The 22,717-nt window shown below is 42.2% G+C and overlaps 2 protein-coding genes across 2 annotated transcripts; both read right to left on the bottom strand.

Annotated features, from left to right (window-relative positions):
• Positions 1-2,213: 2,213 nt before the first annotated feature.
• On the bottom strand, positions 2,214-15,419 carry copb1 (COPI coat complex subunit beta 1). The gene is made up of 22 exons (XM_083650978.1): positions 15,298-15,419; positions 13,885-14,038; positions 13,394-13,623; positions 10,701-10,870; positions 10,459-10,573; positions 10,276-10,368; positions 10,022-10,159; positions 9,640-9,759; positions 9,417-9,524; positions 9,168-9,314; positions 8,865-9,010; positions 7,913-8,009; positions 7,655-7,815; positions 7,392-7,512; positions 7,066-7,293; positions 6,601-6,780; positions 5,412-5,556; positions 5,184-5,303; positions 4,927-5,072; positions 4,002-4,091; positions 2,827-2,982; positions 2,214-2,616 (listed from the first exon to the last, which is right to left on the bottom strand). Exons 2-22 carry the CDS (start codon positions 13,973-13,975, stop codon positions 2,560-2,562), a joined length of 2,859 nt encoding a protein of 952 aa, XP_083507104.1. The 5' UTR covers positions 13,976-14,038; positions 15,298-15,419; the 3' UTR covers positions 2,214-2,559.
• A 1,416-nt stretch (positions 15,420-16,835) lies between these two features.
• Positions 16,836-22,066, bottom strand: LOC310789023 (proteasome subunit alpha type-1-like). The gene is made up of 10 exons (XM_083650629.1): positions 21,988-22,066; positions 21,544-21,588; positions 20,217-20,318; positions 19,811-19,914; positions 19,627-19,715; positions 19,406-19,476; positions 19,178-19,307; positions 18,886-18,965; positions 18,517-18,621; positions 16,836-17,128 (listed from the first exon to the last, which is right to left on the bottom strand). The coding sequence occupies exons 1-10, from the start codon at positions 21,988-21,990 to the stop codon at positions 17,069-17,071; spliced, it is 789 nt and encodes a 262-aa protein (XP_083506755.1). The 5' UTR covers positions 21,991-22,066; the 3' UTR covers positions 16,836-17,068.
• Between the last annotated feature and the right edge of the window lie 651 nt (positions 22,067-22,717).

The following is a 22,717-nucleotide window of genomic DNA, read 5'->3' as shown; positions in this document are numbered from 1 at the left end:
CACTCAACCGTGACGCACGGGCGGCATTAAACAAGCAGCAAAGCGTACTGTATCCCCAGTTCAGAGAAGCGGTAAAGCCGAGAGGAAGAGAAGATAAGCAGAAGTCGGTTGTGTTGTGAAAATGTTAAGAAGAAACTTCACGTTCTTTCCTGTTTTCAACCCAATGTGAATAATGTTACAAGTCTTCAACTGTGAATTCAACTCGCTTGTTTCCATGAACTCTCTCCGTTACATACTGTGTAGGCTGCCTGCTGCTGTGTTTCTATCTCTCCTTAATGTAACGTCATGTTAGGTTCAAAACTGAGGCCACACAAATCTAACGTTAGCCGCCAGACATTCTGTCACTTTTCTGCCAGCTAGTTCAATTAAACACACACACGTTGTTGGTCAGGATCTTTAACGTTAACGTTTGATTGTTTCGTGCCTTTCAATATTGCTGGTAGTGATAGCCTACTGTTTGAATCGCCTGGCTCTGTGCTGTAGTAGTAGCAGCCCATCCGAGCCCGCTGCTCTCTCATGACATGTAGAGCTCAGCTGTCCTGTTGTAAACGTGAACGTACATTGCAGCGGCGCAGCCAAACGGCACCGCATGGACTTCATAAATCATGAATTAACCCCACCCCCCCCGTCAACGACGATGCCATCGTCCATCACGATGTTTCACTGTGGAACCATCGCGACGGTTATTTAGGTGACATCGCACAACCCTACATCAAAACATCCCTATATTAATGATAATTGATAGTGACACCTTATGAGATATTAATAGCATGAAGTCACCATAAACTCACTAGAGAGTTCCAGGCACACTACTCCATAAATGAATATTACAGGGATGTTTTGCTTGGTTATCTGCCTACTGGCTTCCCAAAAGAGAAAAATCATGACTTTGTAGAAACCCATAAAACAGGAAACCCACTGGTTGCTTAAGTTGAGACCTCGGGTGACCGGTCTTACCTGTGCATGTAATAACACCATGTGTAATATCTGAGCAAATAGGAAGAGGCCCAGCAGCAGCAGCACAGCACACAGCAGCTGGGCTGCTTCTAAACATGTTCACAGACGTAGCATGTGTGGTCCAGTGCTGTTTATTTTCACAGCTGTGTGAAGCTCTGACCTCAAAGCCGCCTTCTGCCTTTATCAAGCCCCCCGGAGTGAGAGATTTCACAGGTACTGTTAATGTATGACTGGGCCGGTGATCCTCTAATCCTGCAGATTCCCAGAAATCTCCCTTCACTCATTTGGCCTAAACAACAGATTACAGGAGGGGCTAGTCACTAGCCCCACTAGCCACTAGTGGGAGATGCAGGTCCACGCCAAACAACAATCCATTCCAGTAAAGGATTACACACACAATCAAATTTGCACTCCCTCTGAAATTACTACAATATCAACGTATTCACATTTAATTTATTTCTCTTTCGCTTTATAAATTAATTTCACTGTGACAAATGGAAGTGATTTACACTCTCAAGCTCTATTTGCAGAGACTCTTAGGGTGTTATTAATGTGGAGTCCCGACAGGACAAATTCCAATCGATTCCCACTGTGCAACATAGCACCAGAGGCATCTGAGGAATTTCAATTACAGCCTTAGAATCACAGTTAACACAGCGACAGTGCTGCAGACGGCAGAAGCTGCAGACAGGAGGTACTGCAGCCAGTCTAGACACCAGATAACAGGCCTGAACTGTCTGTCAAGTCACCCACTGAGTATCTACTCTCATGCCACTAAAACATAAGGCTGCATGAAATACCACAAACTACAAGTACACTAAATTGGAAATAAAATGAATAATCTTCTGACCGTTTCTACACAGGGCAAAATGTGAGGCAACGCCCATTCAGATGCATCCATCGTCATTATTAGAATAGTGTAAAATGTCTCCTCAGCATACTGACAATTAGTTAAAGCTCTACTTAAACACCATGTCACACTATACATTGTACACTATGGTTGTACTTAACATATTGAATAGGCTCCCTGGTGTAAAGTACTAGAAATGAAATGGTGAATATGAGCAACAAATGTCAGGTCCACAGCTAGATTTTGATCGAGACGACACAATACATCACCCAGAAGAATTCACTTAAATTCAGATGAGTCAAGATTCAATTATACAGATTTTTACATCTGTAAAATTGAGGAAATGACAATTAAGGACTTCATGAATGTCTTTATTTTAAAAATGAATTGATATTAGCTCATGAAATGGAAGAGTACAGTGGAATGTGTCATTGTCCAAAATGAAGCAAAAATTTATATGACTGAATGAACAGCAAGAAACAAAGAGATTTTCATTATTTTTTTCTTTTCTTTTAAATATACATTTATTGAAAATCAAAGATAGAACAGGGAAAGGACATTACTCAGATGGAAAAAGTTGTCAGGGTAGACAGGTGATGTAAAATGAAAAAAAAAAAAAGATGAGACTGACCATATACAGTAGAGTTCTTATTTTGCTGTGATCAAAGGCTGTAAAGATGGGTGATATAAGAGAATAGCAGATGACGTGTAGAAAGTCCGAGAGATCAGCTGGACTGCTACTCAGAGTCGGTTCAGACAGACCTTTTTTGGGAAAGGTTGATCTTGTCACCCAGGCTCAAGGCCATACCCTTTGAAAAGAAGGAGGATTCATAATTAATGCATGAATTCGTTATTCTTGTGTATTCTGTCCAATTCGTTCAAAATGGTAATAAGATATTCTAATTTTCTCAACAACAGAAATGCTTTCTTAACATTGGTCATTATGTTTCATCCAGCCTTTATGTTGCAGATTGCTAGAGTCTAAGGTAAGGGATGATGGTGCAGAGGCTGTGACCCACCTGACTTTTGGCTCTGATGCGTATATGTCCGTTGACAGGTGCGTCAGGGCCCAGGTGGATGGGCTTCTCAATGCTGACATTGGCCAGAGCATCTTCTCCAAAGATGGAGCGGGCATACAGGTTGGCAGCCATGAAACCACAGAAGCCAGACAGTGCCTAGTTTATGGGACCAAAGGAAGAGACGTGAGAACATTGCACCTCATGATACACGGTACTGAAAATAGATGCCATCCATCTAAGAATATGATGGGGTTGTTAATAGGGATGCCAATTTAGATTTTTTTCCTGACCATTAATTCATTCATGATTTATGAAGTCGTTGCGGTGCCGGCGCCGCTGCAATGCACGTTCACAACAACAGGACAGCTGAGCTCTACGTCCTGACCAACAACGTGTGTGTGTTGAATTTAACTAGCTGGCAGGAAACGGGCAGAATTACTGGCGGCTAACGTTAGGTTCAGTTTTGAACCTGTTAAGGAGAGATAGAAACACAGCAGCAGGCAGCCTATGTAATGGAGCAACTTCATGGAAACAGGCGGGTTGAATACACAGTTGAAGACTTGTAACATTTCTCACATTGGGTTGAAAACAGGAAAGAAAACATTTTCACAACACAACCGACTTCTGCTAGATCCTCCCCTCGCCTTCAAGAAAAATCCACAATTTCTCCGAACTCGCATGTGTTGTAACCGTAAAGCGTAACTTGGAACTTTTCAACAATTCTGCTCAAACGCTGCTTCTAACACTCAAAGTTAACATGAGTGCAGTGCTGAGATGACACACAATGATACAGCATGTGTCGCTCCCATGAGTTGTATTTAAGAAATCGATTGTATAGCCTTTTTTTCTTTTCCCATGGAACAAACTTTTTTTAAATTATAATTGTTTTAGTTTAACTGTATTAATTAATGTATTAATTAGTACTAATGAGTCAGAATTCTTATTGACGGTTAATGATTAACATCCCTAGTTGGTAATGACTTCTGTTGGGAAACGGTCATTACAAGAAATATGGTATACTGTACATCACAATAGCTTTAGTCAAATCACAACAGAGGACATTTATAATGAATCCTAAAAATCCCCAGCAGCAAAATGTTTCACGCGCTTGCTTCATCTACCTTCATAAGTCCTGGGAAGCTTAAATGAATACACTTTATTCTATGTTCTCTGACCTTCTCTGGAGTCAGACACTTCATGTTGGTGGAGCTGAGGATGTGGTGGAGGTAATCATTCAGATCAGTGATGTTGGTGTTCACCGTCACCTACAACGACAACCAACACAAAAACGTTAGCTTACGGACCACTTCATATTTTATTTACGGTGTAATTAATATTTTCCTAAATATGGCTGTTGTTTTGTATCAATCGTCCTTCAATGTCATGGAAATAAAGCTCTGTTGAACTTAGGGATGTTCATCAATTATCGAAAATCGATAATCGATCGTTAAGGATTGGAATCGATCCTGTGGCATTTGGATCGATTTTTTAATTATAAAAAAAAAAAAAAAAAAAATTTTTTTTTTTTTTTTTTTTTTTTTTTTGGACTAGGTTTGCGTGGAATTCGTTCCTCCTCGCCCCACTCCATTGCACAGCCGACTAACGTGAGGTGGAGCTTCATATAGTCTCTAGTTTTCTGGCTGGGCATGGGCCTTTGTGCCAACAAAACTGTTTTAAACATGAGAAATTCACACCGGCATGCGCCGGGGACAGCAGTGTTGAAGAGGAGACACATTGAAATAAAGAGTTCATTGAGGAGAACACGTTGTCTTTCGTATTTTCTGCCATAGGCATTCATTTTGTTAAAAAAAAAAAAAAAAAAAAAAAAAAAAAAAAAATTAAATATTGAAAATTTTCTAAGTATTAATAAAATCGATAATCGATAATTGATCGTTAATTCTCACCGATTATCGATTTTGGAAAATTTTCAAAATGAACATCCCTATGAACTCCATCGTGCACATTTTTCACGTGCAAAAGATGAGAAAACCACAAAAAAAACAAGGCTGACAAGACAAGTCTGACTCATGATGTCTAGAGAGAATCAAAACAATTCTGTGGAAGGCGGGCAGTTTCCCGGAAAACTCCGCCCATGCTTACCTTGTTCTCCCACTCAAACTCCGCCCACATCTGTCTGAATTCTGCATCATTGCACGAGGCTGGCTGGATGTAGTCCATGATGTCAATATGGATGTCACTCAGGACCACGCAGTTCCTGTCGCTCGCTGCCCCCGACACGTCGTAGACTGAAGAGAGACGCAAACATGCGCAAATAAGAATATAGGTTCTGGTTTCAGAGGAAATGTATGGCCTCAGTTACATTAATTGGTCAAACTGCCACTAATTGATTATCTTACCGATGTTGCCAAATATAATGCCATTCTCAGTGGATGCCACCTTGACATTGGCCTTGATGTTAGCAAAATCATGAGGGGCCAGAGTAAGAGGAGAAGGCTTCTCAACCAACTTGAGATCACCTGTGGAGTGAAAAGATACATTTAGTAAAATAGATACATAGCAACACCATGGCAACAATCATTTACCCGTCTTGAGGACAACTTAAGGACAACTTAAGCTGGACTGACCTAAAGTGGCCAGCTCAAGGGTGCAGTTCTGGAGGGTATCACTGGTTTGATTGACCACCAGCACGTCCAGTACGATGTCGTACTGGTTGACATGAACATAGGCTTCGGCATAGACTGGGTCTGAGAAGCCTGTCAGCTGTGTCACCTGAAATGGAAGAAAATGAAACATGTATTTTAATTATGATATACAACTAAGATCGCATATCAATGCTAGATTTCTTTCTCACAACTTTGTAGCATTGGTTCCCACTTCCCAGCTAGGGTCCTGAGGAGCCAGAGTACTGTTGGTTTTCATATTACCCAGTGTTGTAGTCAAGTCACTATACCTCGAGTCTGAGTGGAGTCTCAAGTCCCCAGTGTTTGAGTCTGAGTCCAAGTCCCCAAAGAAGAGTCCAAGTCTAGTCCCCATTAGATAAGTCAGAGTCGGAGTTACTGAACATGAGCGTGAATTCACATGTAGGTGGAACACATGTACATTGCACACAATTGAATAATGTCACAGTATTCAATTCATAAAGCTATCAATATTGTATGTGAAATTATTTAGTGCCTATTACAAAAAAAGAAAATAATAATAATAGTTTTTATCAATTAAGAAGTCTGAGTCCTCATCTCCAACTTCCGAGTCCGACTGCATGAATGCTCGAGTCCAAGTCCAAGTCAGAGTCATCAGTGCTCAAGTTCAAGACGAGTCACAACTCCCAAAAATGAGTCCAGGACTCAGACTTGAGGCAGCGGCCGGAATTGAGTATTGATGAGTATTAATCCTTTTGTGAAAGATGAATATTTCAACTTTGGTGGCTTCTTTTGGTAGTTACAATGAAAAACCAGTATGCCACACTAAAATACACTACGAATAATAATAACATGAAAGACAATAATAAGTAGGTTCAATTTGACAGGTAGGATTTTAGCCAGAGAAACACACTGCGCACTCAGCGCTTACGGAAGTAGATTAAAACTGCATCATGCTGAGTTAAATGATGATTTAAAATATCATTTAAAAGTAATCTATGATTTAAAAGTAACCTGCTGCAACAATGAATGAGCAGGTTTTCATAACAAAGATCAAATCTAATCTTCAAACAAGATGGCATATTTACAGCCCCAAAATCAGCCTAGCACAGTTCTCTTCCATGACATGCTTTCCAAGTCCAGTTGAAAAGTCACATTTTCTTGCACGTTGTACCTTGTTGAGTTTGGAAGCCAGGGGATCGGAAGCCTCCTTCCTCGGAGTGTTGCCCATGGCGGCCAGCAAACTCACAGCGAACTGGTCCTCCTTAGAATTGATCTCGTTCTTGGCCGTCAGCTGCATGAAGGAGATGGGGTCGTCGGCCTGCACCGTTACATTACGCTTCTCAGACTCTTTCTGTGGTCAAGGGAGAAAAAAGAAAAAAAAAACACCAACAAGGATACAGTCAGTTATTTGTAATTAGAATAACATTTCATTCTAATTTTCAATATTTACAACAGTAAGCCAAGATGGACAGATGAGTGAAAAAGAAATTCAGTAAATTCACGGGAATAATTTAGGGTGAGTCACACCAAGAGCCAAGAATTGCTAAGGTGTCGAGCAGTGAAAGTGACTCGCTTCTTGTAAAGAGATAGCAGGTCTGAAAACAAACACCAGACACTCGTTCACTTCTGCCAGTACCTTCTGTGACAGCTTCTCCTCCTCTAGCCTTACGGTGAGCATGTGCGACAGGGATTTGCGGCACTCCTTGTTGAAGATGTCGTTCATGAGCGGCGAGCACTCCGACAGGACCTTGAGACACAGCGAGATGCGGTCCACGTCGTCGTCTGTGATCGGCTTCTTGGGCAGGGAGGACCTGCCCAGGTGCAGCATGGTGACCATGATCAGCATGGACTCTGCAACAAAGGACTGATGAGGCAGACACGCATTAGAGGGACAGCGCATAGGGTCAATACATTTTAAATGAGATGGTTTTAAGTGAAGGGATAATAGTTAGGACAACTTACATTGTGTTTCTTTTTGTCTTGAACGATAGCAACGTAGCGCAAGGCCACTTTGGTCAGTGTGGTGGCCAGGCAAGCTGCCACATAGAAGTCTCCATCCATTAGGAAGCCTCTGAGAGGAGGCCTGGAACAGCAGAACAGTGTCACTGATTGATGGCAGGGATGAGTCAAACTCATACAGATGTAAATATTATTATAATATATATTAAAATATTATTATTATGAGAAAAAAAGGATAGCCCCGCCCCGCACACTGTCTTTATTACCTGTCCTCCTCTTTCTTGGAGGGCCGGGAGGAGCTGAGGGCGCTCTGTGTCACATAGGTGCCCATCTCTGTCACCAGCTTCTGGGCTGGAGCTGCGCTGACCTCGTCGTCTGGCTTCACATCTCCTGCCTCTTTCTTGATCTCATTCTCCACTATGGGGATCTGAAGATCCAAGTCACAGAACAGATGTCAAACAATTATGATTGTGTTGGTACTGTTAGATAGCTTGCGTTAAATTTAACTTCTGATAAAAACATACCTCTCCCAAGGACCTGCGGATTTCTGTCATCACATTCTGAATATCTTCCTTGGTGCTGCAGTATTCTCCCAAGATCCATAGCGCTCCTCTGTAGATCCTGAAACATCACAACAGTCAAATCTGTCACAAATGCCAATGTCAAAAGTCAGCCAAGTCTGTGTGACAGACAATGTCAAATTAATAAGATCATGCATACAACCGATGCGTGGCCTCGCCTGCTCTATTGGCATGCGCAGTGCTTTGCCCAACTTCGTTCGCATCACTGATGACATCACTCACTGATGACATCACAATTGCTCGAGTGTCCATCACTGATCACATCATGGAGTGCTCGAGTGACATCACTCAGCACACAATTGCTCAACGTCGCGTCACTGATGATGACGTCAGTGAGTGATCAGTAGTGAGAGAAAAGTTGAGTCCGCACATTGACTGATGATGTCATAGACAGTGTGACATCATCAGTGACATCATTACTGACCAAAACCATCACAAATCTCACAATGTGGGACCAAAAACGCAGACAGAGCCCAATTACTAAATTTTATGATGATGATGAACAGCTGATAGTCAAGTAATGCAATAATCACTGTTGTGATTGGCTAACTGTGACAGAGGGTGGGCTGTGATGTCTGATGAAAGACGTGGTGATGGAGTAAAGGGGGAAATTTTGGAAATGCGGGGTGACAGAGGACATCCTGTCTTTTGGAAATTCACATATGTGGTCCCAGCTATTGCAATTTTTTTTTGCGCTTGTTAATCAAAAAGCTTATTCTAATCCCAACAAAAGCAGACTTGGTCTGCTTTTGTGACAGGCTTGAATGAACAACTAAATTCACAGTCAACCACAACACCTTAACACTAATCGTATTGGCACTAGTGACACCATTAGGTGGGAGAAATAACTAAGGTCCAGCAGGATATACCCGACCATTTGCTTTTGAGGGCTTACTTGACAGCTTTGATGTTGTGGAAGACTTCCAGCATCTTCTCCAGAATCAGGGGCCTCAAGTTGTCAAACCTCTGAATGGCCTCCCGCACAAACTCCAGCACATCAGCTGCAGCTGCCTCGTTAGTGTCACTTAGGAATTCCATCAGCTGAAAGTCATATGAACGAGCGCACGCGCGCGCACACACACACACACACACTTTTTTAAATATAAACCCAACATTTGGGTCTCACACAAACTCAAAGCTATGAAACATTATCTCGACAGTATTCCTTCCACTGTGGTGGAATAATACACAAGCTCACCACAGGAATGACATTGGCGGCCATGTCAGGGAAGCGCACGCTGCACGAGTGGAGGGTGCGCACCAACAGCTGCCTGTATTTATCCGTGTCCTCATGCTCGGTTACATTGTTGGTCTTGATCACCTCCTTCTTCAAAACAATCACCAACTAGAAGACAGACGGACAGACGTTTTGAGAGTTGGACATGGATTTCCTTGCAGAGATAAGAAAGTAATGGCCAGGAGGACACAGATGCACATGGCAACACACCTCCTCCACATTACGAGATGAGACCAGGTCCAGCGCCAGCTGCAAGGTCTTCTTCCTCACTTCCAGGTCAGGTGTGCTGAGAACACGCAGGATGTCCATCACTAGGTCCTGGGTAAGGAGACATGTGCAGCCAATTATAAAAATCTTTTTTTTCTCCATGATCTCTAAATTAAATCTGGTAACAGCAGCCACAAAACCCAACCGCAAGCACAATTCAAAGTACCTGGAGCACACGCTCATGAGTGGGATGCTCCTTCAGTTCAATGAGACGATCAAGAACAATCAGCTTCACGTTGTTGTCACTCTCCTTGATAATCAAATCAATGTAGCACTGAGCAGCGGCCTGGAGTGGGAAAAAGGCAGAGTATTCAGTACCAAATGGCAGCGATTTCTGGATAAATTGAATAATATTTGAATACCGAAATTCGTTTCAACAGCCCTAACCCACACACACACACACACACACACACACACACACACACACACACACACACACACACACAATACTGAAATGTGTTAGTCAAGGCTCAGGTATCGGAGTCCTGGGACACTGCATATGAGTCTGTGACATACACGTCATCACTGGCAAGGCCTTGGGGACCTACCTTGACTGCTGTGGGTGCACTGGAGAGGGTGACAAGAGTGCCAGCAGCCTCGTACTTAACAGCTGGGCTGGAGGACTGCAGCAGGTTGTAGATACAGCGGATGAAACGAGCGCGCTCGGACGGGTTAGCGTGGCACACCTAAAAGAGCGGAAACAAAAATACCAAGAAAGAACACAGATGTCAAACGGGCTGTTCTGGCAGTGTGCTGCTGTGCTACGCAGCTTCAATTTGAATATAAAAAGGGACCGACTCACTTTGTAAATCAGCTCCACAATGACCAGCTGGAGAATGTCGCCGAATGTATGTACTTGATCAATACACGTGCTGAGGTAATCCAGAGCTCTATCCTGTACAATGGACATGGCACTAAGTTCAGTCACAGGGAAAGTCAAGCCTTGTGGTGCACACCAGTAATAGCAGGACAATGTGCTACACACCTGATCTGCGTGAATCAGCATCATGAAGGCATTTCTCTTACAGCTGGCATCTTTCTCATTGACAAGGAAATCATGGATCAACTCCGGAGCATCTGGGATAAGATTTTCAAAGTTCCTGAGCAACAAAAGAAAGACCATCAGGTGTTGTTCTTCAATACTGTGCATTAGAAGCAAATGTACATGTTGAAACTGAAAGGCTGTTGTTATTGTCCGAGGTCATTAAAACTAAGTAAGTACAGTACCTATAGATGGTGTAAATGGCCAGGACAGCGTTGCGGCGCACATAGCTGTGTCGGTGCTCCAGGCAGGCCCGGATGGCTGGCATGAGGGGCTCCAGCAACTCGGACTCCTTCAGTTTGCACAGGAAACGCAGGGTGGAGCCGCGGATGAACTCATTTGGGTGCTGCAGGTCCTGAAATGGGGAGTAAATTACAGTCACATTTAGGGCTACCCCCTATTCGTTGATTAGTCGATGAGAAGAGTCTTAGTTGACCAAGTTTTTCATTAGTCGGTTAGTCGCAGGAAGAAGAAGAAAAAAACACTCAAACTCCATTCGGGACCTGTGCCTTGTCGTGGGAATCTCTGTGTGTCCTTGTCCTTGTGTGTGTGTGTGTGTGTGTGTGTGTGTGTGAGAGCATATCTTGACAACCGTTCATCCGATCTACTTCATACTTGGCAGGTGTATTGCTGGCAGGTGTATTGCTGGGGAACCAAGGATGTGCAATGACCAATCACCTAATTCAGTGGTTCCCAAACTGGGGTACACGTCGATTAAGAAGATCTTTGGATGAGGGCAGCCATACCTACTCACCAGACATTCCTGCAATGTTACCATCTAAAGCAGTGTTTCTCAAACAGTGGTCTGCGGGCGCCCCCTAGTGGTCCGCGAGTAGATTCACATTTTTCCCTCCCACTATCCAATCAGAGGAATGTTACGTTTTCTGGGAAACGGAAGGTCAGATCGCGATGCATGTTCAGGACTATATTTATTTTTTCACCCCGAATCCAACGCCACCAGCCCCGAGTCTCTAGGAGTTACGCTTGCAGAGATAGGTCCACTCTGCATGCAGGGCTACAGGGGAGAGACAGAGTAGGCAACAGCGGGGGGTTGGGAGTTCCAAGTTACTGACCAAACACTCTATTTCAGTGATTGCTGTCAGAATATCGAGCCATTTAACACTTATTTGAACACAAAAACATCACTGAATGCAACTTTAAGATGGCAACAGATAGCCTATTTGACTTTGGCAACATTGTGCATTTATTGAACTTGAAAAAACTTTCTTTGAACTTTGAATATATTTGAACTGAAAAGGAGAAATACATGTAAAAAATAAATGGTAAATGGACTAAAATAAATAGTATATATTTTTTATATCGGTTATCTTGTTTTCATAATTGTGGGAAGCCAGAAATTTGATTCATTGTACAGCTTTAATGCTATTTGTCATTTAATTAGCCTGTAATTTGTCATTTACAGTTGAAGTAGTAGGCCTTTTGTTTTTGGGGATGTTTTGGGAGTTAGGTGGTCCCTGAGTTTTTTTTATTGGGTAAGTGGTCCTTGGTCTGAAAAAGTTTGAGAAACACTGATCTAAAACATTGGTTCCCAAACTGTGGTCCGTGGGGCTCCGCCTGGTGGTCCGCCAGAGAATTGCAACAACAACAAAACAAAACAAAAAAAATGGGCTGCAACAGGCTCAGTTTTAAAGCCAGAGTGAAGTTTCTGGTATATGAAAATAGAAGACCTAAGGAATCGATTTCTACCAACCATGCCATGCTAGTTTGTCAGGAAGGTAGCTAAATAACACTCCAAATTTAGGCTAAAATTTGGTGAGGAAATTTTTTCTTTCCAAAGGGGTCCTCTTTTTCACAGCCTAATGTTGGCAGGTGTGTGTGTGTCCATTTTGAAGCAGCTAGTAGCCTTATATTGTCATTAGACCTTTCTGCTGCTATTGCATGGTTAAATCAGCAAATTTTATTTTACTAGGCATTGATTCCTAGTTGCTACCTCGGCCACTGCACAGCCTCGCCCGTCCTGCAGCTCGGCTGCTGTGTGGCCTTGCCTACCCTATTGGCACACGTCTCCCTCAGTCTCTCTCCCCCCTCTCCTCTCTATCCCTCTGTCTCTCTCGTGAGCATCCTCAGTCTCTCCCGTGATCCTCAGACTGATGACACCATCACTTATGACATCACTGATGATGTCATCAGTGGGACTGATGGCATCAGTGGTTTATGACATCACTGACGATGTCACAGTGGTTTATGACATCAATGTCAGTTGGATTTATGACATCACTCATGTCATTTATGACATCACAGTGGGTGGAACATGGGACAGACAGAGATCTCCGCGGAGACCTTTTTGACCGTCATCGTCGTAACACCGCCAGTTCGCCGTCTTTGAAAGCACGACGTTAGATTATAACTAACTAGTTAACCTAACCCGCCTTCCAAAATGTTGCCGTTAGTTTTTTAGAAGTTAATACATAGAATTGGGAACGTTACATTCAATTTCATTCAGACTGACTCTGTCTGCTCAATAGCCGCCATTTTTCCCCCGGAGCGAGGGAGGATGGGAGGAGGGAGGGTGTTTTACAGTAGTGGCTGAGAGAGCGTAGTGGCACAGTGCTCCAAGCAGGTCGCGAGGCACATTTTTTGCAACATCATCCAATCAGGGTGCATTCCCTGGCAATTCACATGGATGCGCATTCCTACGACCAGCATAGTTAAGACCAGACATAAGCCGTGTTGGTGCAACAGGCGTAAGTCCATGGTCTTAACTAAGACCGACGTAGGAGTTACGACCAGGCATAGTTAAGACCAGTTGGTGCAACCGGCCCCTGGTGATTATCTGGTGATTTGTTGTTACATTTGGGATAAAGAGTGAGGTTATTATATCTTTATCACACTGCGTATGTGTCAACTGTCAACATACCTTCCTGTAGGCGTCACAGACCAGGATCATCTCCTGAAGGAGCTTGCCATCTGTGGTTGTTTTGGGGACAATCTCCCAGAAAACCAGCAGCAGCTTCTTGATTGTGTGGTCGTGAAGTGGCAAGACGAAGCGAATTATGGTCATCAGCAGTCCCGGCAACTTCTCACCATTCAGTATCATGATGATCACCTTTTTCAGGGCTTCTGTCTTGGCCTTGATCTCCCCCTTTTCTGTGAACAGGTGATTCATTTTTATTCAATGGCTACAGTGTGCTCCAAAATGTACTGCCAACTTTTCTGACAGCAACACAAATTATTCTAGTGAATAATTTAGTAGCTGGTGGGTGGAGCTGATAAACGTACTAACCACAGGCAAAACTTTCCAGCATCTGATTGGTGGCTGATATTTATTCTATAGCCTGGTGGTAGCATATCCTTGTAAGTTACAGAACAAGATCAGCAGGTTTGTTTGAAAACAGGAGGATTAGTTACCTAGGTCAGCTTTTAGGCTGACTTCAGAAGGGGGCTCCGAGTCATTGGGCACATTGATCAGGGTGTAACAAACATTCTCTGCAGCTGTCATTTTGACGCTGGGTTTCTATCCGTCGTTGAAGAATCCCAATGAATGTCAGTGTCTGGATAATACCTGTGATGGATATAAAAACATGTCACATAGAAACAGTAGAATCAGTGTGACTGACAACATTAGTGCATCACAACTTTGGCCTGGTGGTTAGTAAAAAAATATTTACATACAAACAGAAATATTGAAATACACATTAACATAGAATAACATATAAAATGTAACTACAAAGAGGCTGTAACAGATACTACATCTAGTGCATAGCATCAAGTGTACCGTAAAAACAGTGTAAAACAACAACCACAACAAAGCACTGTGGGAGTCCCCCCTCCACAGCAGCAGAGAAGACTATCTTTACATAAGTGTCCAGCAAACATGGCTCACATAGTATTTGCAAACACTATTCTTGCTTTGCAGCATTCATTTTATCCTGCTTAAATGCCCATCTAATCAGATAGCCTAATGTTTCGTGAGTGGATCACCACCTGTATGCCATAATTTGCCACAATAACGTGTAGATCCTAAAAAAAATAGAGAAGATGCTTAAAAAGTTAACTCTTTGCAACATTCCCAGAATAAAAGAGCCACGTTACATACATAGATTAGATGGGAGTTTGGTGAAAGGGGCAACGCGTTTGGCGACGTCAAGTGCTGTCCACAGTTTAAGCTCTGCGGCTGTGTCCACATATCGGTGCTATATTGAACACTACTTATACAGCGACCACTACTGATTGAGGAAAATTGCCATTGTGTATTGGCCTGATAATTGTGTGTCACAGGCCTCTCTGACAAAATCCAAGAGTGGGAGTCAACTATGCTGCTGACCTGTCACTCAATAAACATCAATAGCAAGTTAGCAACTAGGTTATACGTTAACAGGTCACGACTGCCAGGTTTGGCCTCTAAAGGTAAGTCGTAGTTAGCTATTCTGCGCTTTTGATAGTAGAAAAACGTGCCCTTCCTTCACTGAAATAAGAGGATAATTGCATAAGTCAAAAAGTAACTGTTAATGTCACGTTAACGCTAGCGTATAAGCAACGTTATCAACCTCGTAATGTTAGCTAAAACATTGCAGCTAACGTTATTTAATATCAACTTTAATGCAGCAAATAATAAAACATGGCGTTAAACCTGCCAATGCATGTCAATATAAATGCGTATAGCGTTATATAGTATTGTAGAAGTTGAACACCACACGTATGGATGGTATTACGCTAAGCTAACGTTGCTAACGCTAACTAGCAAATGCCCAGTCGAGCAATGAAATGGAGGACAGTGCCAGTGTTAGCTGTTATATAGTTAGAAATCAAACCATATCATACCAAAATGCACGCCTGTTGTCCTCCGATGATTTTCAAGATCCTGTTTTTGATAGTTACATCTGTAAGCAATATTCTGAAGATCCCCCTTGACGAACTGTATGTTCGTTTGGTTTCTCCACAACTTCCTAGTGACGTGGAAGATTATTTTCTGAGCCACATCACTGCTACCGTGCGCCAGATGGGCCAAGCAGCAAGCCAGGGAGCTTCTTCTTCTTCTTTGCAATTTTTGGCAGATTGCAATAAACTATTAAGGTGCATACCGCCGCCTACTGTACCGGAGTATGCAGTACACGATCAAATGGACTTACAGCAGTCTATGAAATAAATTAAATAATAATTTTAACAAACAAAAAACGACTACATTCTATTAAACAACCATGTAACTTTTAAGAATTCAATTACCCCTATCTGTGTAATCTACACCTTATCTCCTTTTGTTCCCAGGGAGCTTCTTCTTCTGGTATTTTATGGCGGTTGGCAAACATATTTTTGTGCATTACCGCCACCTACTGGATTTTGTTTCTTTTTTCACATCAGTGGAATAATTGGTTTTGGTTTCATGTGTAATTTATAAAACAAAGCAATTGGTAAATCCTGAGATGCATTATTGTTAAAACACAGAGAAACAAGAAAACATGGCAAATACGGGAAAATTACCATAAATAAAACAATGAACTGGGAAAGAGAGAAGGGATCGTATGAATATGAGTTTCATTCATCAGAAATGTCCCAAGTCTATATGAATGTTGACAGATGGCTAAATTCATAGCAATGTGAATGTAACTATTCTAATCAAGTCTCCTCACGAACTAACAATGAGCAGTCTAGTCCAGAATCTGGGAAATACCAAGTCATAATTTTGTTGTATCTTGACAAGAATGGGATATGGCAGCCTTAGACCTATAAGGTTATTTTATCAAAAAGGTAAACTAAAGATGAAATGGAGAGGGGGAAAAACACACCGGAGAATTGGAAGTACGGTAAATCAGCTGACTCGCAAACCTGCTGCCTCATCATCATGGTAATGTTGGGTATGTAGTAAACCAAACAAGTAAATGCATTCATCATGCCAAATTACAAGCTGATTGTACCATTTCCATGACAAACACCCCTGATACAACTTTAGGACAGTTTGAATGCCATGGGATCTCCAAACATCAATGCCAGATGCAGACTGGCTTCCCTAGAAAGCCTTTTATCCATCTGTGTGTGTGTGTGTTTTAAGCAGGATAATGATCTATGCCACAAGGCTAGGATTATTAAGGAATGCTTACACAAACTTGGAGGGAAATCAGCCCATTCAGTAACTTGTTAAATGCTCAACGTGATTGAGATCTGGTGAATACCAGATCTCAATCACGTTGAGCATTTATTGGATGAAATGGAATCACGACACCAATAAATTGGAGACAATTATGGAAAGCATTCAAGTGGCCAGCTTCCCTGTGGAATACTTTTGAGTCCCTTTAGAGTCCCCAGGGGCAGAAGAGAGCACTTTCAGGAAGGTGATCCTAATATTGATGGGGAGAGAGTAGTGATCACTGAAGCAATTTTTTTTATTCACGGTTTGACAAGTTTTCAGATTTTTTTTTTTTTTTTTTTTTAACATTGTACAGCTAGAAAATAAAATGACGGAAACCAAATACCCACTAATAAATACTCAGTATCTTGTTTTTAACATGAACGTTTTAAGTATAAGTCGAGTGAAAGTTTTGAAGAAACTATAAACCATGAGTTTTTAACATTTTCAACGTGGGCAACGACTTCCAGCTCAGAGCTCCATTGGTTCGTCTGGCCTCGCTGCTACAGGCTCCTCTTCAGGCGGGGCCACCTGTGTCACAAATAAACACATAATTCAAAATATAAAAAGCAAACAGACAATTTAAGGATTCACTGCCTCAATGAAATACAACAGTATATATATATTATATATATATATATATATATATATAAAACTAGAACGACCGCACCACGGATATATACCTCCGCCAACAAGTCAGCAGTCGACATGCATGTCTGTCCAGACTTTGACGTTTGATCCAAATGTGAAGAAATTTGGTCAAGGTGTTACTGAGATATGGCGTTAGAGCTTGAAAATGGCGTTCGGGAGGTCACAGTGACCTTGAACTTTGACCACCAAAATATAATCAGTTCATCCTTGAGTCCAAGTCGACGTTTGAGGCAAATTTGATGAAATTCCATCAAGGCATTCCTCAGTTATCGCGTTAATGAACATCGGACGGACGGACAACCCGAATCCATAGTGCCTCCGGCCTGGCTATCGCTGGTGGAGGCATAATAACAGAATCAGTAATCACAGCGACCATGAATACATCAATATGATGCACTGCCAAGCATATCCCAACTGAAATCATTCTGATGGTGCACGGTAGCCTGGGTAAACCCATCCCCCACGTGACCTGCTCTCAGACCTGCTCTCAGTCGCTAGTGACTGGGAACTGAGAGAGCAGGTCACGTGGGGGCTGGGTTTACCTAGGCTAGGTGCACGGCACCCTCCTGTGGACAGTTAGTACAACCTAAATGACTCGAGTGAATGGAAACTCGCTCATTCTGTTCCATTCTAATTATTTACACATTTTCACTTCAAGCCTTTACCAAAATAAAGCCTAGCCTAGCCTAATCTAACAAAAAAATGAACAATCCCTTGTTTAAAAAAACTAAAACTGGTGACAAACAAACAACATTGAGATTACTGGATACTGTATTTTGTTTTTCTATTTTTACCTACCACTAAAACTGAATCGGTGAATCTTTCACATGAAACATGATCAAGGGCAGAGATTTGATAAAATCACAAAATTCATTTTTTTTTTTTTTTAGTCCCAAGAGTAAACACATCTTTTATACAAATAATTTTTCAGTCATACGGCAGTATAGGGCAATGCAAATAATTATCTGGTTAACATTTTAGCATAATTCAAATTGTTTAATATTTGAGCGCAACTGACCCATATGTCATCTGTACAGTTTACCTCCCTCCCCCACGCCAAAAAAAGAAAATAGTAATTGTACAATTCTGTCATGCAGTTCCATAACATCATATTTTTTTCTATCAATGACGACAAGCTAAATAAATCTAAGTGAATGTGCCAGTGTTACACCATTAACAGACTGTGTTCAATAATGATGACCCAGCTTTTGCAGGTCACTGACAGGCTAAATGCTAATTGTTCATCTTTCTGCTTTTAAGTTCCTTACCCGTCTCTGTGGCCTCTCCTCAAGGCCTTCAAGGTATGAGGCTACATCATCATCATCATAGATTGTGAACTCCATTTCCTTGCCAACAATCCCAATGGACACATTCTGAAAGGAATGACCGTTTTGAAAACAGCTAATTAATTCAAGATGTTACTGCACAGTACCTTGCAAACCTAATACCGCCATGGACTACATTGACTCCAACATAAAAAAAACAATCACTTGTCCAATTGAACACGGTGATGGATGTGCATATTCAAATTGAAGTGGTCATGATAAGGATGGTTGACAGCCAATGACGATTAGGTACACATGTCCTACCACTCTCTAGTCTTGAAATATTTGTTCATGTACTGGTTTCTCATTTACCTTTGTGGTGAGATCCTGCTCCGAGGGCAGAGTTTCTCTCAGACCACGAAGACCATGTTGCACCAGGTCGTTCAGATCACCTTAAAGGAACAAAGAAACGCACGCTTAGGGGGAGGGATGGGCAATTCTTTAAAATTGATATGCTTTTATCTATCACATCAAATGGACCACTTCCAATAGGTTAGTAAGCACTTTGAAAATATTTACAGAGCAAAAGTTCCTGCTAGGTACAAAGATAGTAGTGTGAGTAGCTTAAATGTGTGTTGGTTGAGAGAAGACTCCAATGACATACAGTCAAGGAAAGCATCCATGTGTCTCTCCAGGTAGGTACGGGCGGACTGGGAACGGGCTCCTATCGACATGGCCTTGCAGTCAAAGTAGTTGGCAGAAGGGCAGCTCTGATAAATGTGTGGCCCCATATCCTGAGAGAGGAGCAGAAACAAACTTTAGGGCCACTAATAATAAGAACACTGATAAAACTAATAATATTCGTGCACATAGAAGACAAGCAACAACTTACATCATATCCGGCAATGAGTAGCCCCACACCATACGGTCTCCTTCCATATCTCTGTGTAGGTATTTGGGTTTCTGTTTAACATGTCAAGGTAGCCCGGGTCATAGCAAGTATAATAATACCTGATTCCCTTACTAAAATAAAATATTGTGGCAAGACAATTTTGTGTACAGATGAATGGAAAGAAATTGTGGACAAGATGAAATGTGGCTGTGAAAGGATACTGCTCCCGATGAGTGACACCAAGCGGGACACGGGTAGAGGCTGGTCGAAGACAAACCTGGAGTCTAGGCACTCCTGACGCATGAAGTTGCTTCGGAAGAAATGTATCAGAAAGCATTGCTAGCTTGTGTCTCTCAATGATACTGAAGCATATAACATAGTTGAATTACATTTGTGCAATCTTACCAAAGTAGCCTCGCATCAGCAGTGAGGCCAGCAATGGAGATTCCAACATGATTATCGACATGCAGAATCTTCTTCTGATGGGCAGCCAACTCTGACTGAGCTCTCTGTGGGAATGAAGAGTAAAGCCGATGCCAATGCCACTCAACACACAAAATAAATGTTTTGCAAAACCATATACTAGCAGAAAGGATCTCTGCACACCTGGGAATATGACAGGTGCGTCGGGGAAAGACATGAAACTATAAAGAAAAAAGCTCCCGCACACTGTCTCACCTTTTTAGGAGAAATTTATTGAATAAACGTTTCGGTCACTAGGACCTTCATCAGTATTATTAAAACCATATACTTAAACCATATACTTAAATGTGTATGAACAATTAGCCAAACCAAAATTAACGTTAGGTACCTTCAAGGCAACAAGGACTGCATGACTGCGAGATTTAAGGCCCACTGTTGCAGAGCCTTGCTTCACTGCCTCCATTGCATACTCAATCTGATGAATACGCCCCTGGAAAACAAGAGATATGATTAGCTATTAGCTAACCCTGAACTTGGGGAAACAGGCCCCTCAAAAGGACCCCATCATGACCTCCATCAGGCGAAAGCCTGGAGGGGATGATGTGTTCGGTCACGTGTGTAAGTGTGTCTGTCTCTCTGTCTGCAGCTGATCTCGCATTATATTGGACCAATCAGCCTCATATTTTTTGTGCTTATTAATGTCTGTATGCTCAACGACCTCACGTGGTCGTAGTGATTCACAATTTTTGAAAAACCTATTTTATTGATTGTTTTAAGCCGCCATTACAATGACTGCATTTACTGTACATCTGACTGTTGACTCCTCACTCCAGCCAGTAGGGGCGCAAGTAGGCTAGGTAGTTACTTGGGGCGGCTCGACTCGGAAACATAGATATACTGGTACTTGACAAGCTACTTATTGTAGCTTGTTTTTGTTAGCAGTTGTGTTGAAGAGCAGTCTTGACAATTTGAGGCACCAGTTGTGTTGAGAGTGACGGAGCGGCAGTCACAGCAAGCCAGCGTCCGACTATCACGTCACATGATTAGATGCTCTCTGTCAATACAACCAATCTGTTGTCCGGTACAACATTTTTGCATTTTGTGTTCCAATTTTGCAGACAGACAAAATCCAGCCCATCAACCAATGAGCAATGATCAGTCAATCAATCAATCAATGATCTGCAGTGTGTTTTAGGTGAAACCTATTTTACAGTCTATGGGTGAAACCAGTCGCTGTTGGGGCTACAGCTGTAGAGAAAATAGATCATAGTTTGCAGATGTTCTCCATACTCTCAGTTTGGCAGTCAATAATTTAATTTGTGCATATATCTATATATTAGCCTTCCTAGTCCCTGTGCCTCACCTGTGTGTAAAGGCGCATGGTGTTACAAACTACTATCTATCAGCTGTGCACTCGAGTTCAGAGTCAGACTGACTAGAGACGTAACCACCATTAATATTTGATGTGATTAGGTACAGCGCAGCCTGGCAGGGATCTGCAATCTACTGAGTGCACTTTGTTTTATTTTAAACTTGGAACGACTCACATGAATCAGTGAAGAGCATTGATTGTCTTACCCCAATAACTGAGCAATACCATTCCTACTTTGTGGGCATGCATGTGTGCATATACGCTATGTGGGAAACTAAGGCAAATTTGGTACACAAGACGATACTAGATAGCATAGTTGTGTGTCTGCCTCAGGCTGGCTTACCTGGGGACTCCAAACTGTAACATCGTTGTCGTACTGGTTACGAAACTAAATGGGAGACAAAATAAATACAAAAAGTTAAACTTTATAACGTACCCAACGTTATTACAAATATGGCATTGATAAATCGGCATTCATGAACTCAAACTTGACTTAGAAAACATGTTAACGTTAGCGTTACATTGTTTTGACTTTGAAAATGTAACGTTACACTCGATACTTGCTCAGACAGGTTTCTACAGCATCTCAAACTTGCTAGCAGCTAAGCTGGCCAACTGCTTACTCATTAGCTTTGGGGATGGTTAGCATAGCTAACCACGTTAGCTAAAACATTGACGTTTGCCAGCCACGATACGCCTTTCAGGTTGTACTGCGTCTCATAATATGTTTGCATGTGCCTGTTATCTTTCCAATGTAGCGTTAATTACAAATATGCTATAACCTTACCATCACTCGTCAATTAGCTAAAGCTAACCGGTTAGCTGCCGCACAGTAACGTTATCCCAATCAGTAAATTTAATCGACAATCGTCTACTTTTCCCGGGTCTCCTCCACCAGGACAACCAGGCGATCCCAGAGCAACTGATGCATGCAGAAGAAGCACAGATACTGGAGAGAGATAACCTCGCGTCACCAGGCTCTTCTCGGCGAGAAAGAGCCTGGCTCCCGCCCACAATTGATTTTGTCACCCTACTGGTTCCCGCCTAGAGCCTGCCCTAGACCGGATGGCAGCGTTTCTAGCTCGTCAACTTTCACGTTAACTTGACAATTTGACCCAAGTATCAGAATCCTCTTTCACCGTTTTGACCGGTGTGTCAGGCGGTGGTGGCGGAGATGTCATATTGCATAAACGTTTTGTTTTATGTAACGCTAGCTTTGTTTTGATCAGACTCACTGGCGCCGGAACAAGGGGGACATGGGGACATTTTGTCCCCCTTAAAATTTGGTCCCCCTAAAATTTTTTTTTTTTTTTTTTTTTTTTTATCTGAGGGGGCAACTGCCCCTGACGCTTAGAGCCCACTTTACACTGTTTACACAGCCTGTGATGCTTGTTAAAGCCGTGATCATTGTGGGATTATTACACCTGAGACAGACAGACCCAGGGATCAAGTTACAGAGAGCCCACTTTACACTGTTTACACAGCCTGTGACACTTGTTAAAGCCATGATCATTGTG

Source organism: Poromitra crassiceps (genome assembly GCF_964638095.1).
Source record: "Poromitra crassiceps genome assembly, chromosome: 14".
Classification (NCBI taxonomy): Eukaryota; Metazoa; Chordata; class Actinopteri; order Beryciformes; family Melamphaidae; genus Poromitra; species Poromitra crassiceps.
This window is presented reverse-complemented; position numbering and strand designations above follow the sequence as displayed.